Source organism: Chamaea fasciata, unplaced genomic scaffold, assembly GCF_029207755.1.
Source record: "Chamaea fasciata isolate MVZ Bird 193981 ecotype frontalis unplaced genomic scaffold, bChaFas1.0.hap1 SCAF_7, whole genome shotgun sequence".
Lineage (NCBI taxonomy): Eukaryota > Metazoa > Chordata > Aves > Passeriformes > Sylviidae > Chamaea > Chamaea fasciata.
Genome location: NW_027094092.1, coordinates 36,588,882 through 36,603,022, shown reverse-complemented (window position 1 = coordinate 36,603,022; position 14,141 = coordinate 36,588,882). Strand labels below are relative to the sequence as shown.

The window sequence follows — 14,141 nt, the reverse complement described above, 5'->3', positions numbered from 1 at the left end:
TGAGTACCATTTATCTAGCTCATTCAGCCAATGGAAAAAAATTACTGTACTTTTGATTTTTTGCAAGAAATGCAGGTTTTGTTGTAAAACTGAACAACAGCTCAGAAAGAATAAATAGATAAATTAGCCCAAAGTATTTGTTTCTCTTCTTATGTTCATCTTCTATTCACTACTTAGCAAGAGAAAACAGGTTTGCTTTTTAAAATGCAGTTCTTTCTGAGAACCTCCTGTCCATACTGTTAGCAATTTATGCAAAGGTGAAGCAAACATGCCAATCCTACATCTAACTATAGTCAGACAAATAAAATCAGCTACTTTTTTTTTCTGCTGTGAAGGTTGAAGGATAAGTACCACTGGCAGCTATTCTCTTTTTTTTAATACTTCTTTCCTTTTCTAATCCTGCTGCCAGCACTGTACAGATTCAGTCACTCAGTTCTTTCTATTGACCTCAACCTTGACCTGCAAAAACTGCCCACTCACATTTTTTTTCCCACAAAGTAACAAATTCTGCCTCCCATCATCTTTAAGAAAAAACAGATTTTAACAAAAATTCTTCAAAAATTTGGCGTACTGTACTTTTGCTAAATGAATTACAGCTTTGGCACCTAACTCATATAAGCCTAGGTTGTGAGTAAACTGATTGTAAATGTGAATTTGCACATGACTGCCAAACATGACATTTAAGCAAGAGGGAAAGAAAATCCCCCACCCTCAATCCGCACTCTAATATGTAAATATAGAGTTCTGATATATAAATATACAGTTCTGTGCCTAAATTTCAGCAAAACTATAATCCTTTAGTAGTTCATCCAGAATGACTGTTCAAAGACTATTCATTACACAATAAAATTCAGTTTAAAACAATGTAATATCTAATGAAGCTTGTTCTAAATTTTTGTTGGAGACAAAATTCCCAGGCAAGTATTTTACGGTGAGCTTATAGGATTTAGGTGCCCATATTTCACTAAAATGCAATATGTGTTGAATGCCTAAATCCAATAGGCCCTTCAGAAAATCCAAGCCCCTGGGACATTATCGTAGATAACGTACATACATATTATTCAGACTATATCCCCTAAGTTCACTATATACATATGTAAGCCTAACATGCCTGCAGGTAATGGAACAGTACTTTTCCACTTAAATTATTTAACATAAGTGTTGAACTTGTATTATATATCAAGCTAACAGCTAATTTTAAATTGCAATCAAGCCATTCTCTGAAAGCACTTTATTTCAGTGGAGGTTTTGCCTGTAAAAGAAATGTAAATCCCTCTAATGAAGGCAGTATAATCTTTGAATACACAGTTAAAATGGGGGCTGGTATTTTATTCCTAATGCTAACATTGACATCTTTTGCCACTTCTGCTAGTTGTCAAAAATCTTTTGTGTGTAACTATCTCATCAGTAAAACATGTAGAACAGCGTTTTCAGACCTTTCAAAGCACATTAAGCCAAATAAAGAAACATATCTACAGAAATATTTAGTATTAAAGCCTTCTTCAGACATTGGATGACATCAATGAGAAGTTCCCCAGAACAGACAAATGGCACAACATGACAGAAGAGCAAAAGTCCAAAATGCAACATACAAGAAAGGCTGGGAAAATAGCCTGTAAGAAAATCTTCAAAACTCTGCTTTCAGTAATCCGTTTCAAATTCTTTCTTACATATCGCTTGTTCTTTAATGTGCCTGGCTCTCGCCTACATGTAGAGTGCTGGGTAAGGGCTGGCATAACTCTCAGTACCTAGCTGCAGCAGGCTGAGATCAGGACCTCCTTGAGAATCACTCCATTTTTACTTGACAATCTCAAGACTTTTGCGTTTTACAATAACACACCGAGGCAAAGTTCACTAGTCCTCTCACTAAGTATATCTGTCATTGTGATCTCTCTGAGAAAAAAAATCACATCTATTAAATTATATGTTAAAAATACTTTTATCCTTGCTTGTGATTCTCTATAGTATACTTTAATTGTGTACATAATTTCATTTGGGACTTTTCTAAAGATTAAGGTACAACTTGAACTCAATATTCTCTTAAAGATAGGGTCCAGTTCTGCCAAGTTAGAGACACAAATACTATCTTACCCTTACTGTACCTTCTTTGTCCTGTGTAATATACTTCTGTGGCATACAAAATTAATGAATATTTGTACTACTCAAAGTCCTGTTCAAATGAATGGCACAACGGTCCTATTCATTTGACTAGGACTTTGTGTATTGCAAAACCACTGCTCCAGCTAGTCACAGAACAATGCTCTAGTCATATAAGACATGGCAGCAATTATTATATTCTTATTATGGCACATCTTATGCGGCAAAATACAATATTATTACAAATTATCCTTATTATGCAAAGTCCTATTAAACAAAAAGTCGCACACCTCATTCACACTAATGGGATTTTGTATGTTAAAGATAACATACAGTAGCCTTATAAATATTACATAGAAAGAAATTGCCTCTTCTGAAAAAATGTAATTCTTTTGAAATGAATTTTCAAAACATTTCCTCTCATGGCCGTAAATCTTTGGCAGCTTCTTAAAAAAAAACACCAAACATTAAGCATAAGCAAACAAACCTAAGAAACAAACAACTGGGGTGAAAATGCAGCCTTTGCTACTTACCTTAAAAATATCCTATGTTAAGAATATATAAACAAATTTCCAGGGTGACATCCTGCAGAACAAGTTGGTTTGATTCATTTTTAAATACACTATGACTGTGCTGACATGACTATGCTGAAAACACAAGAAGAGGTGCTTTTACACCTGCAAGAGCTACTGCTGATAATAATATAAAATTGATCGGATGGAGTAACAATGTAAGGTTTATTCACATGAGATGAGATTTCAGGAAATGGTTTCATAACAGTAAACAGTTACTTAATTGCTAACAAATGAACTTCTGCCACGTTGGTTAAATGGTTTCATTCTACTGACCTCAGTGCGAGAAGAATCATTCCAAAAATGTTAATAAAACGGTAACAGTTAGTTTTCATGATCAGTGTCAGTTATTCAAAATTCTTATATTAAAATAAATTTTCCAATAAAGAGGGTATTGTTTTTAAGATCATTTTATGAAACAAAAAACAATTTTAAACACTCTTGACTTTTTAGGAAGTATGGTGATTAAACTAACACCTAGAATGTCAATTTTCAACAACTGTTTTACATCACTCTTGCAGTAAAATTCCCATCTGGGCTGGCAACTTGTGTGCCAAGTTTCAAACAAATGTGATTTGAAATTGCCGGTATATTAGACTCTGAAATCCAAGTGAGATGCTAATAAAAAGAGATGGGTACTGACAATAAATCCCCATATTCTCTTAAAAATACCTATGGCTCTGGGTGTTGTATTAATCTGTTAACAAAATTCTCTAATTATTTGTAACTTACTTTTATAGTACAGCATTAGAATATAATGCCATCACATTATCAGAAAACAAGTTAACTGGATATAGTTTGTAAGAAAAAAAAAAAAAAGTTGTGCTGTAAAGAATGTAAAAATGGTGCTGCAGACAAAATCTTGTTATTCAGAATCCCATTAGTTACTGAAAATACCTAATCTAAGTTTTGTTGATCAATACTCTCATGTAAGCTCTAAATAATGTATTATTCCAGTGGAGAAAAATGCAGCAAATCAAATATGGTGGGAGAATGTTTCAAATTATGAAGAGTAGCATGACTGCTAATCCATAAATCAGAAATCGGAAAGATTGTTGTAATGTGGGAGGGCTCTATTTAATAAAGGTCATTATAACTCCTGGCTCTAGAGCTATAAGATCTAATATCCTCTCTGGTACCTCTATGATATGCCCATGCATTACTGTTCTTGTTGACAGTCTGTTGCCTTGGAAATATTTCATTATTTCAGTTTTTCCATTTGTAGACCCTTGGCCTTGTGATATGAAGGCCACCCTATTTCATATTTTCGATTATCATTTAAGCAATCTTCTGGAGCTATTTATATAAAAGCAAGTGTTAGACAATGCATATCATCATTTATCACTGCTATGTTTAAGCTCATGCTCTAGAAAAAGTGCCAAAATAAAGGTATTTTCTCTTTCACTTTACACCAATAGCACTCTAATATTATGATATGCTATACAAATCAATGCCGGCATATCATATGCATGACACTTCTGCCTATTTCATTTTCTTGGGTGTATATCCACACAGTTGAAAAAAAATAAACTCTTGCTGTAACTGTAAAATTTGCTAACACTCACAGTTTAAAAGAAAATCAAACAAATGTAAGTGTGCAATTTTTCATATATCCTTCTAAGAACCTAAACAGGTGAAAAAAGTTTCAAAACTATTCAAGTGCCTAGGCACATCAGAGACTACCACTTTTTACATCTGTTTTGTAAGCACATTTTTTGCTTGAAAAAATGTAACACCACCTACCTAAATACTTGCGGTAGTGAAGACTAAAAAAACAATGTACACAAAGTCAATTTAGAGGATTCTTAATCTTGAGAACTAGTTTAGTGAAGTATTAGCTAAGAGACTACCAAACCCTTTCAGTAAGTGATATGCTCCTGTATTCCAAATATCTTGGTTCACACAGATGAAAGGACGTGCACAAAGACAGCTAAAATAGTTACACGCAAGACTTCATGAGCACATTACACGATTTTTAATAAAATGTACATCAGCATCTGTTTATTGAAGCATTGATCCATTTTCTCCAAAACTTTTAAGGAATAAACAGACTACCATTATTTTTGCTAGAAGAAAATGTCATCAACTTCTACATGCAATACTTATGCCTAAACTATCCAGAGCACTGTACAGAGTGATAACAAAGTGAACCCTAAGGGCAAAAAACTTCTTGGACACTAGGCCAAGTTCGTGGCTATTTGTGTTCTAGGAATTTAGACTACCTTTTTTCCCCTGAAATGATTACACCTCCCACTCCCTACAGGGAAAAACTACTCCGATCCAACCTTTAAAATGACAGCATCAGAGCTGAACAAGAAGATGCTATTAAAGGGCATTAAATTAAATACAGTATATCCTCCTACAACTTCAATCAGAATTTCAGACCAAGTGTTATTTAGTTCAGCTCTCAAGTGGAGCAGAATAACAAATCGCGCACTTTGATTTACCTTCTCCGAATGCCAAATGGAGACAGGTGATAAAGAAAGCACTCATGCACAGGCTATGAAGTTTCCCCTAGAAATTAATTCTATCTTCAAGATTCCTATCTCAGAGAAATTCCCAAAATGGCACACAAATATGCTTCTGCTGGAGAGATTACTGAAGCTATCCTGGCAAATACACTTAGCACTAATATAGTAACATTCTCAGAAAGAAGACAGCAGAATTGTCTGTTGCAGGGGGTACAGAACTTATTCATATGAATTGTTTTTCCAACAAAGAACTCTGCAGGAGAAAAGCCTGCTTTAAGTGTTACTAACACAGTAGAAACACCTTAGCAGCCACTGGAATGAAGATTTTTTTCAAAAATGTTTATGGTTGAAAATGAAAATCTGTAGTTAAGTCGTTGACATCTAAGCATGCACTGTTTTCCCATTACGTGCATCTCCTAATTTTGCTACATATCAATATAGCCTTGTCAAAGTGCAACAGTTAACACTAATGCATCTAAAACAAGCTCGCTAACACTTCAGTGGTGAATTTGAGATGTATGGGGTTTTTTACACCGCGCAGTCTGCTTTCTTAGGAAAAATGGCACAGCTACTTACACAAAATATGTGGGGTTTGGAAGTTGTACTAGAAACGCTGGTCATTCTAAAATACGCAAGTATGAAATTAAGGCTAAAGTACTTTTGTTTAAATATTTTTCAGACTTTTATTTGTGGTGTGAAATATAAACCATCTAACACATGACCCAGCTACTTTTAAAGGCTATCTGAATGTTAATTTCCATTTTCCCAACTAGCCAGGAACCTTCCTCACCCCTCACACACAAGATCACTTGTAACGCTAAAGGGTGCGGGAGGGAAAGAGCCCATCCCAAAAACCCTCTGGCTGCTCTTCCTCTGAGCATGTATCTCGTCGCAGTGTAGCAATGGAGCTTTGAATACTTTTGTAAGAATCACAAAGTAACATCACATGAACTTGTACTTTTGTCTCCTACCAGTCACTTCTAGAAAGATTCACTTTACTAGAACAAATCCGCTACGGGCAATTCGTGTCACCAGCAGAGCACATTAATCACAAGCACTCTCTCCCAACAAAAGTACATGGGGCAGGCGGCGGGCCGGGAACCAAGCGGGGGGGTAGCGCGATCCCCCCCCGCCTCCCTCCCCGGACCCCGCGCACCGCCTCCCCGCCCGCCCGCGCACCGGCTCCGCTCTGCCCACGCCGGGGGGCGCGGGCACCCGCGGCCGGCACGGCGGCGGCGGCGGGGCGGGGGGGCCGGCCCGGGCAGCCCCGCGGGCGCAGCTGGCGGCGCGCCCCCCCGCTCCGGCCTAGCCGCACTTGAACCGCACCGGCGGGGCCGGCCCCTCCGCCCGGAACGCCGGGCCTGGCGCGGCGCCCCAGGGCCGCCGAGCGGCGGGGGCCGCCCGGGGGGACCTCCCGCCCCCGCGCACACACAAGCACACACACACCGACACACACACACACACGCCCGCTCCGCAACGCGCCCCGCCAAGCACCGGCTCCGGCAGCCGCGGCGGTGCGGCCACCGGAGCGGGGCCGCTGCTGCGCGGCTTGTTCTGAGTGTGTGCTTGTGTGTATGTGCGTGCGTGCGTGTGTGTGTGTGTGTGTGTGTGTGTGTGTGTGTGTGTGCGTGCGGCTGGCGGTGCGCACTAGGAGGAACTCACGGTGCCCGGCTGTGCGAGCAGCGGGTGCCGGCGGCAGGTCCCCCCACCCCGGCATGGCAGCCAGCCCCGGCCCCCGGCGCTGGCGGCTCGGCCCGGCCCGGCGCTGCTGCGGCGGCTGCTGCTGCTGCTGCTGCTGCAGGTTCAATAAAGAGAAAGTGTTACCGTTCTCGCCTGGAAGGATCCTGCTGAAAGCTTGGCTTGGTGGGCGCCATCTTCCTGGGATTTTTTTTTTTTTTTCTCCTCTCTCCCTTACTTTTCCCCCTCCTGATGTTGGTGTGTGTTGTGTGTCTAGCAGCAGCAGCGGCGGCAGCAATGGCCCCGGTTAGCCAGACAGGCTAAGGAAAAGTACTGAGGCCAAAGCATCGCGGGCTCCCACTCCTCCGCGCAGTCCTGGTGCAGGTTGCTTGCTCGCTTGCTTGCTAGCGCTGCTGCTGCCGCTGCCGCCGTCCATAAGCCGAGGAGCGGAGGGAGCCGGGGCCCCGCCGGCCCCAGAGACATGCCCAGCGCAGGCAGCGCCGGCGGCCGGCGGCGGCGGCGGGAAGAGCTAGCCGCGGCGCAGCCCCGGCGGGCAGCCCGGCCGCTGGCATCGCCCGGCAGGTGCGGCACACGCACACACACACTTACACTCACACACACACGCACGCACACGCACTCTCGCACACTCGCACACACACCCCCACGGGCCGGGCTGCGCGGGGTGCCAGGCCATCGGGCTAGCGGGGCGGGGGCGGGGGAGGGAAGGAGGGGTGTCAGGGATCTCCAGGCTTGACCGCTGTGAAAGTATTTCTGGGCATTTTCCAGCTGCTTTCCCAGCTCCGCTCCCGCTCTGCGTGCAGGGGACACAGCCTCTGCTGCCGGCGCAACAACGCCACTCAGTTGCAGTTTCGCACACTTTCTTCCTCTGGAGTCTGGGCTCCAGCAGGGAAGAGGAGCAGAGGGAGGCAGGGACTCTCTTCAACTCCGCGGGCGCAGAAGCGCGGCGGGAACAAGCCGGGCGCAGGCAGCGTGTCACCCGTGGGCTTCCCCGGTGGAGGACGGGCTCGGGTGGGAGCCGCAGGCCGGGGGATGCGAGGGCCCTGCGACCCACAGGGCCGTACGCGGGTGTGCCCGGAGCGAGCCCGGACGGGCCGGGGCGGGGGGAAACCCGCGCATCCCCCAGCCACCTCCGGGAACGCGCCCGCACGTCCTGAGATCTCGTGGGCGTCGGGTACTAGCGGGATAAAAAGGCGAAATGCTGGAAACGTGAACTTAAGAGTGATGACCCGCTTTGTTGGCAAAAGGGTGTAGCACTTCACGCGGTTTTATTGGAGATTATGAAACTAATCATGAAGTAAAGGAGCGGGGAAAAGAAACCGCTACCTTAGTCGTTCCTTCCAGGACACCGGGAGAACCTGGGCGCTGCTAGCCCTTAAAGAAGAAATCACTCGTTCGCTAAAAAGCTTTTCATCTCCAAGGTAACTTTGTGGCTGCTCTGCTGCTCCCTTGGAAGTACAGCTGCCCGGGCCTGATCCTGTTCCCTGGGAAAATCCAACGGGCTTCCTTGGGGAAAGGGGCAAGCCCCCCAGGACGGCCGCATTTATTCACGGGAAAACGTTTCCGCGACTACTCCAAGAGTTTTTTTGGGGGGAGGGGAGGAGGCCGGGGGCCAAGAGCGTGTGGGAGCCGCAGGGCTGAGCCAAGGGGAAGAAGTTAGCAAGACACCTGGAAGTTTGGCTGCGGGGCGCCGCCCGCCCACCGGGGGCCGAGGGATTCCTCCCCGCAGGAGGCGCGGGGCAGGGGACACGGCCGGGCTCGGGGACACCGCCGCGCACGTGCGGCCCTCGCGCGGCCGTTGCGCACGTGCGCGGCCGGCGGGGCGCGAGAGCCGCGCTGCGCTCCGGGCGGGACCGGGACCGCGCGCCGCGGGACCAGGGCTGCGGGGGCGGGAGCGGGGGGGCTGCCTACAAAGTAGCAGATGCCGCTCCCGGCCGGCAGTCCTGTCTCCTCGTCTACGATATGGAAAAAAAAAAAAAAAAAAAAAAAAAAAAAAAAGAAAAAAAAATTAACAGGTGTCTCCTCTGCTGTGGCAATAGAGTAAGGAGGTGTCGTGTCTGCCGTGTTTTAAGCGTTTTGAGAAAGCACGGAGAAAAATCCTTCGACGTAAACCACGCTGTTTCATCTATAATGTGCAGTGAAAATCCGAAAGAAGTGCACAAATATTTCCCCTCGTAGGTTAATGTGGGAGGCATCCAGACTGGTCTGGATTCCTACTAGTAAAAGTACTTGAATATCTATTAAGCACTATTTGGATTAGAGTTGTTAGTAGTTTGTCAGAGAAGTATTGCTTTTATAACTTCTTCCTGATTACAGACTGATAGAACCAAGCCATTAAACGCGAAGTACTAAAAAAATTGTATGCTGCCTTGTCTACATAATTCTGTTTAACTTAAAGTCCCCAGAGGTCTCTTTCATTTGTCTAAAAGCCAATCTGACATTTCTGACCCTTGACTTCCCCACTTCACAGACTAAACTATTGTGATTGCTGCCTGTACTTCCTCGTTAAAGTGTCCGTCAGTTTCCATTGTAATTTAAAATATCTTATAAGTGACAAAAATCATACAGAAACCATAAAAAGAAAGAAACTTTAATCCATTCTTTTTAACTCTCACATTCAAGATTTTTTTTTTTTTTGGAGGGGGGTTTGTTTGTTTGTTTGGGGTTTTTTTTAGTATGTGATGGATTGGTGTGTTTGTTTGAGCAAAACAAGACTCCTGCTCAGTTTCAAATGTTTCTTAACTAAGAATGTCCTTCGGTATCATCAGAGCTTATTTCAGGAGTATCAGCTCCCTATTAACTCTCACTTGATAAAGCCTACAAAAGTTACCATCAAACGTTTACTATCACAGGCATCAAAACTATGGGAAGCAACACAAAAGTTGCTGAACGACAGAACAGGCAATGGCCAGTTATCTAAATCTGGCTCCTAAACCAATTAAGTTTGAAATATTATGCTGAAACTTCCTAATTTTTTTTCTCTTTTACATCATAGGGATGTTTAGTTTGGACATTTAAGATTATACAGCATTTTTCTCGGTATTTAATTTAATGCAATAGAGGAAAGCAAGGTACTCGAGACAGTGCCCTTTTTATTGCATTTAGAGAAATGTAAACGTTTTGTTCCGATTTCAGTAGATCTGTTATCGTCTACTTTTTTTTTTCTTTTTTGTTTTTTTTTTTTTAGGTCTGGACTTCGGGTATAAGCTTATGATAAAGCAAACTAACAGATTCAGACTTCAGGTTTAGAAACATAAAGAAATGTCAGGTAATTAATTAAGCTTCATATTAGTATCAGCATATATCGATGAATTGTTAGGGCAAGTGGGGAACGTCTTTAAACTTCATTATGACTTACTGCCAACTTTCTACGCTTTGCTTCCTAAAGGCACTCTCTGTGAATTTCCTGCATTTGCATTAGAATGCATTTAAGATGAAAAAAATAACAGTGCTGAATATACTTAGGGTTTCGGCTACATTTCCCTGTAGTAACAGGTGACATGCTAAAACTGTTAAAACTACAATGTGGAATTGCAAGTGTGCAACCCCAAGTGAAAATTGTTCTCTTTCTTGGTTGAAAGAAAATTATCAATCAGCATACCATGATCAATTATCCCCCTGGCTGCCACACACTGGGATTTGCACAAGGCATTGACATTGAGAAATTCCTCTTTAGAAAGGATGAGCGAACGGGATCCCAAACTTTGCAGCAGCCAAGCTAAGATGCCGGGGTCTCACTTTTTTTTCTTTCTTTTTTATTTTTTTTTCTATTGTTGCTTTACAGCTCATCCAAGACAAAACTAGGAGATTGTGTTTACTTCTCAGTGCATTTTAAAAGATGCTGTATTTAAAAAAAAAAAAAGAAAAAGAAAAAACACCCTCCCTTCCAACCAAGCTCTCCCCCCTCAACGAGCAGAGAGATTAAAAAAAAAATTTAAAAAGGAAAACAAAGAAACACAACTGCACAAAGAAAAAGCAAGTGAGGGAGCCTTAAGAAGAGCCGCACACCCCTCTCCCACTCGGTGCTCACCGTTGTTGGTAGGAGGTGATGCCCTGGACGTTTTGCGGGTTGCCGTTAGCGGCGGCGCCGGCTCGCCCCATGCCCGGCGCCGCCGGCACCCCCCCGGCCGCCCCGCCGGCCGCCGCCGCCGTCACCTGCACGCTGAAATCCGGGAAGATCCTGATCATCCCCGCGGCTCAGCACCCGGCGAGTGTCGGCGAAGAGGTGCAGCAGCAGCGACTCTCCCTCCGGCGGCTGCAGCAGCAGAGCCAGGCACACTGCAATCCCATTAGTGAGTGGCGGCCACTGTGAGTGAGGACGGGCGCTTTGATGTGAGCGGCTGGGCTGAGATTGAGGAGTTTGGGGGGGCTAGGGGTAAAGGGGGGGGAGGGGGGGAAATTTACCGAATTGCAAACATGCAACGCGTGAAGATTTGGGAAGCGAAGTGGAGTATCAGAGCTACCAAAAAAAAAAAAAAAAAAAAAAAAGAAAAAAAAAAAAAAAAAGATATGTCTAATACTACTGGAGCTGTAGATACAGGAGAAAAATCCAAGCTGAGGAGGGACGGGGAGGAGAGAGGGGGGCGCAATTACTTTAGCGGTGCAGTGAAAATGATGAGCAGCAAATGTTGCCTTTTTCCCCTCCTCCTTCTCGTCCCTCCACCCCTCACCCTCCACCCAAAATGCAAGTCTTAGAGGATTTCTCTCTCTCAATGAAGTAATAATAAAGGCGGCTGACCACAGTCTGGGCTAGCGCCAACTGTGCGGGGGGGGAAGGGGGGTGGGAAGGCGGGGGGGGAAGGGGAGGAATATCCCTGCTCCCAGAGTCCTGAGGAGAAGAGGAAGAGTGAAGGATTGTTGCAGCACAAGTTCTCGCTCTTGGTAACTTGCTTTTGCTCTCCTAGAGGCACCCCGCACCGCCCCCCCCCCCCCCGTCTCTTTTCTTTCTCTCTATGAAGGGATGGTTTTCACAAGCGAGGAAATGCGCCGCTTTTGTGCAAAGGCAGAGTTTGTCCCTTATTCTAGGGAGCTGACTCTCCTCCCCTCCTAGTGTGCAGCAATGTTATTGCGAGTCAAACTTGTAAGGTGTGTGCTGTCTATGCACGCACTGATCCCTATTGCTGCTCCAACATATCAATTATAGGACCGCGCGCTGCGCAGAGGCCCCTGGCAGAGCTCCGCTCCGGGCGCGGCACGCACCGCACCGGCAGCGCCGCCGAGGAGCCCGGCCTCCGCCGCCCCGCGGGACGCGCGGCCGCAGCTCCACGGCGCCTTTGTGCCACCCGGGGCTGCGCGGAGCCCCCCGCCTCGCTCGGGCGGCTTTGCCCTCATCCACCTCCGCCAAGCGCTTATCCCTGGACACGGCGCTGCGCGGCTCCACCAGCCCGCCGGGACTGCACCCCGGCCCCGGTCGGGGCCACCCGGCACCGAGCCCGCCTGGCCGCGGCGCTGCGCGGGGCCCGGCGCCGGGAAGGAAGCGCGGAAAGTTGGGCGGTAGCGCGGGTCGGCGGCAGACCCTCCTCGGTTTTGTCCAAGTGGCTGCCTCGCCTTGCTTCGGCCTTAGGGTGGGCAGCCGCGGTGGAGGGGACACGGAGACCCGAGCCCTCTTCGCCATGGTGCTCGGCGAGCGCTGCTCGGGCTGCTCCCTCCTCCCGCAGCTGCAGTGGGAGACAAGGGGCGAGGATCCCGTCCCGGAGGGAGCACAGGAGCTGTGCCCAGCCAGAAGCAGCAGGGGAACGGCAGAAAAACTCCCTCCTGCAAAAGGGTCCCAACCAGATCGCCTCACTTCTGGGGGCGCCTCTGAAACAACGGAGCTGGAGCCCCACGTTGCTGGTTGCTGGAGCTAAAAAGCGTGGTGTTTGTGGAGAGCTGGACTCTTCTCCAGCCACGTGAGTGGACAGCTAGAACAGAAAGTAACACGCTGCGTTAGTGCACCTTACACAAGCAGCAGCCGTGCTGCTAACTCGTTTCTGAGGAAACCGAGGCTCATACCAAGAGGAGCTGCATGGGACAGAACACAGGTAGTAGCACTCCAGAATATGTGTAGCGTTGAAAAGGCTATGGCAGCATCTCAGAAGTGGGCAGAGGTCCCAGGCTGTCCTCTCGCTCCTACGGCGTTGTAACCTTTGCTTCCATGAGTCATAGTGGTCACCTGGGCCAGTGTCCCCTTTTCCCATGCAACTGTGTGTGCCTTTTAGAGTCGAAACTTGGCTCCTAATCTAAAAATATCCTCTTATCTTGACTTTTCTTCCCATTGCTGTTTCAAAGCAAATTAAGACACACCAACTTTATGTTAAAACAGAGACTGCATTCAAATCCTTTGTATTAAATAGCATCTGTGTTTGCATTCTGTTTTAATACAAAATGTTTTGGATTGCGGCTAATACCAGGAGATATGAAACTGGTTAGTCCCCACATGTTGCACATAAAAAGAATTCATAATGAGCATCTGTGGGATGTGGAATGGATCCCATGAGTTAGCTGAAGACCTCATAACGTAAGAGCTGAGAAGCCTAAGTGAATTATGACTCTCTTTCCTCGCAAGTAGGATTAATTTTCTATCCCACTTATATTCATTATCTATCCTGTTTATACTATAGGGACATCAATTGTTTGAGTGTTAAATATGAAGACTTTACAGAAATGTGTAGGTTAGATAGCTCGCAGAGAAGAGGGGGGTTGTTATTACTAGGAAAACTGTTATTCAAACTCCATGTTTAAAGACCAATATCAGATAAACTTCTCACTTTTTTAAAGGACTGCAAATTCTGTGCCTTTCTCCTGCAACATATTTAAAATGTAAGGTTTACAAAGTACTCTCCATCTGCCTGTGGCCCTCCCAGTGATGTCAATAGGAATTTCGCATGCAGATGAAGGCCCCTATATGGCCTTTAGAGAGCAGGTCAATAAATGGCTGGAGGAATAATTAAAGACTTCTGAGCTGCTCCTTTCCTTTTTCTTACATTATAGTACAAGACTGGCATGAATATAGGCTGGGCTACTACTCTAATTGGCTATGGAATTACACTGAAAGGAATTTAAATGTGGGCAGTAGCCATTTTCCAAATGATCACTCCATTACAGTAGTTTTGTCTGTCAATGTATGGCCAGGCAGTAGAGTGGATGTAATCATGTCGAAGTCCCCATCCATTGATTGTCACTCTTTGCTCTACAGTGGCAACTCTAAGCAAATTTTCACGTTTCAAAGAGACAGCCAGGATGGAGAGCCTGCCTTTAGCCAAGGTTGCTTCAGCTTAGCCTTGAAAGTCACTGGTTTTCATCCATGTAGGCAGAACCAGAATCTCTT

The 14,141-nt window shown here is 45.6% G+C and overlaps 1 protein-coding gene and 1 long non-coding RNA gene across 5 annotated transcripts in view; one reads left to right on the top strand and one right to left on the bottom strand.

Annotated features, from left to right (window-relative positions):
• The window catches only part of NPAS3 (neuronal PAS domain protein 3), a 596,091-nt gene extending 588,542 nt beyond the window's left edge, over positions 1–7,549 (bottom strand). For 2 of the 4 annotated variants that reach the window (XM_066188408.1, XM_066188410.1), the window contains exon 1: positions 6,965–7,545. In XM_066188408.1, coding sequence (XP_066044505.1) covers positions 6,965–7,014 — 50 coding nt within the window. In that variant the 5' untranslated portion in view covers positions 7,015–7,545. Of the gene's footprint in view, positions 1–6,964 lie in introns of all 4 variants that reach the window. The other 2 variants (XM_066188407.1, XM_066188409.1) reach the window with 2 other exon arrangements.
• A 477-nt stretch (positions 7,550–8,026) lies between these two features.
• On the top strand, positions 8,027–10,949 carry LOC136291769 (uncharacterized). Its single transcript, XR_010721711.1, has 3 exons — positions 8,027–8,256; positions 10,023–10,103; positions 10,620–10,949. It is a non-coding gene; the product is annotated as an uncharacterized lncRNA (long non-coding RNA).
• The last annotated feature ends 3,192 nt before the right edge of the window (positions 10,950–14,141 follow it).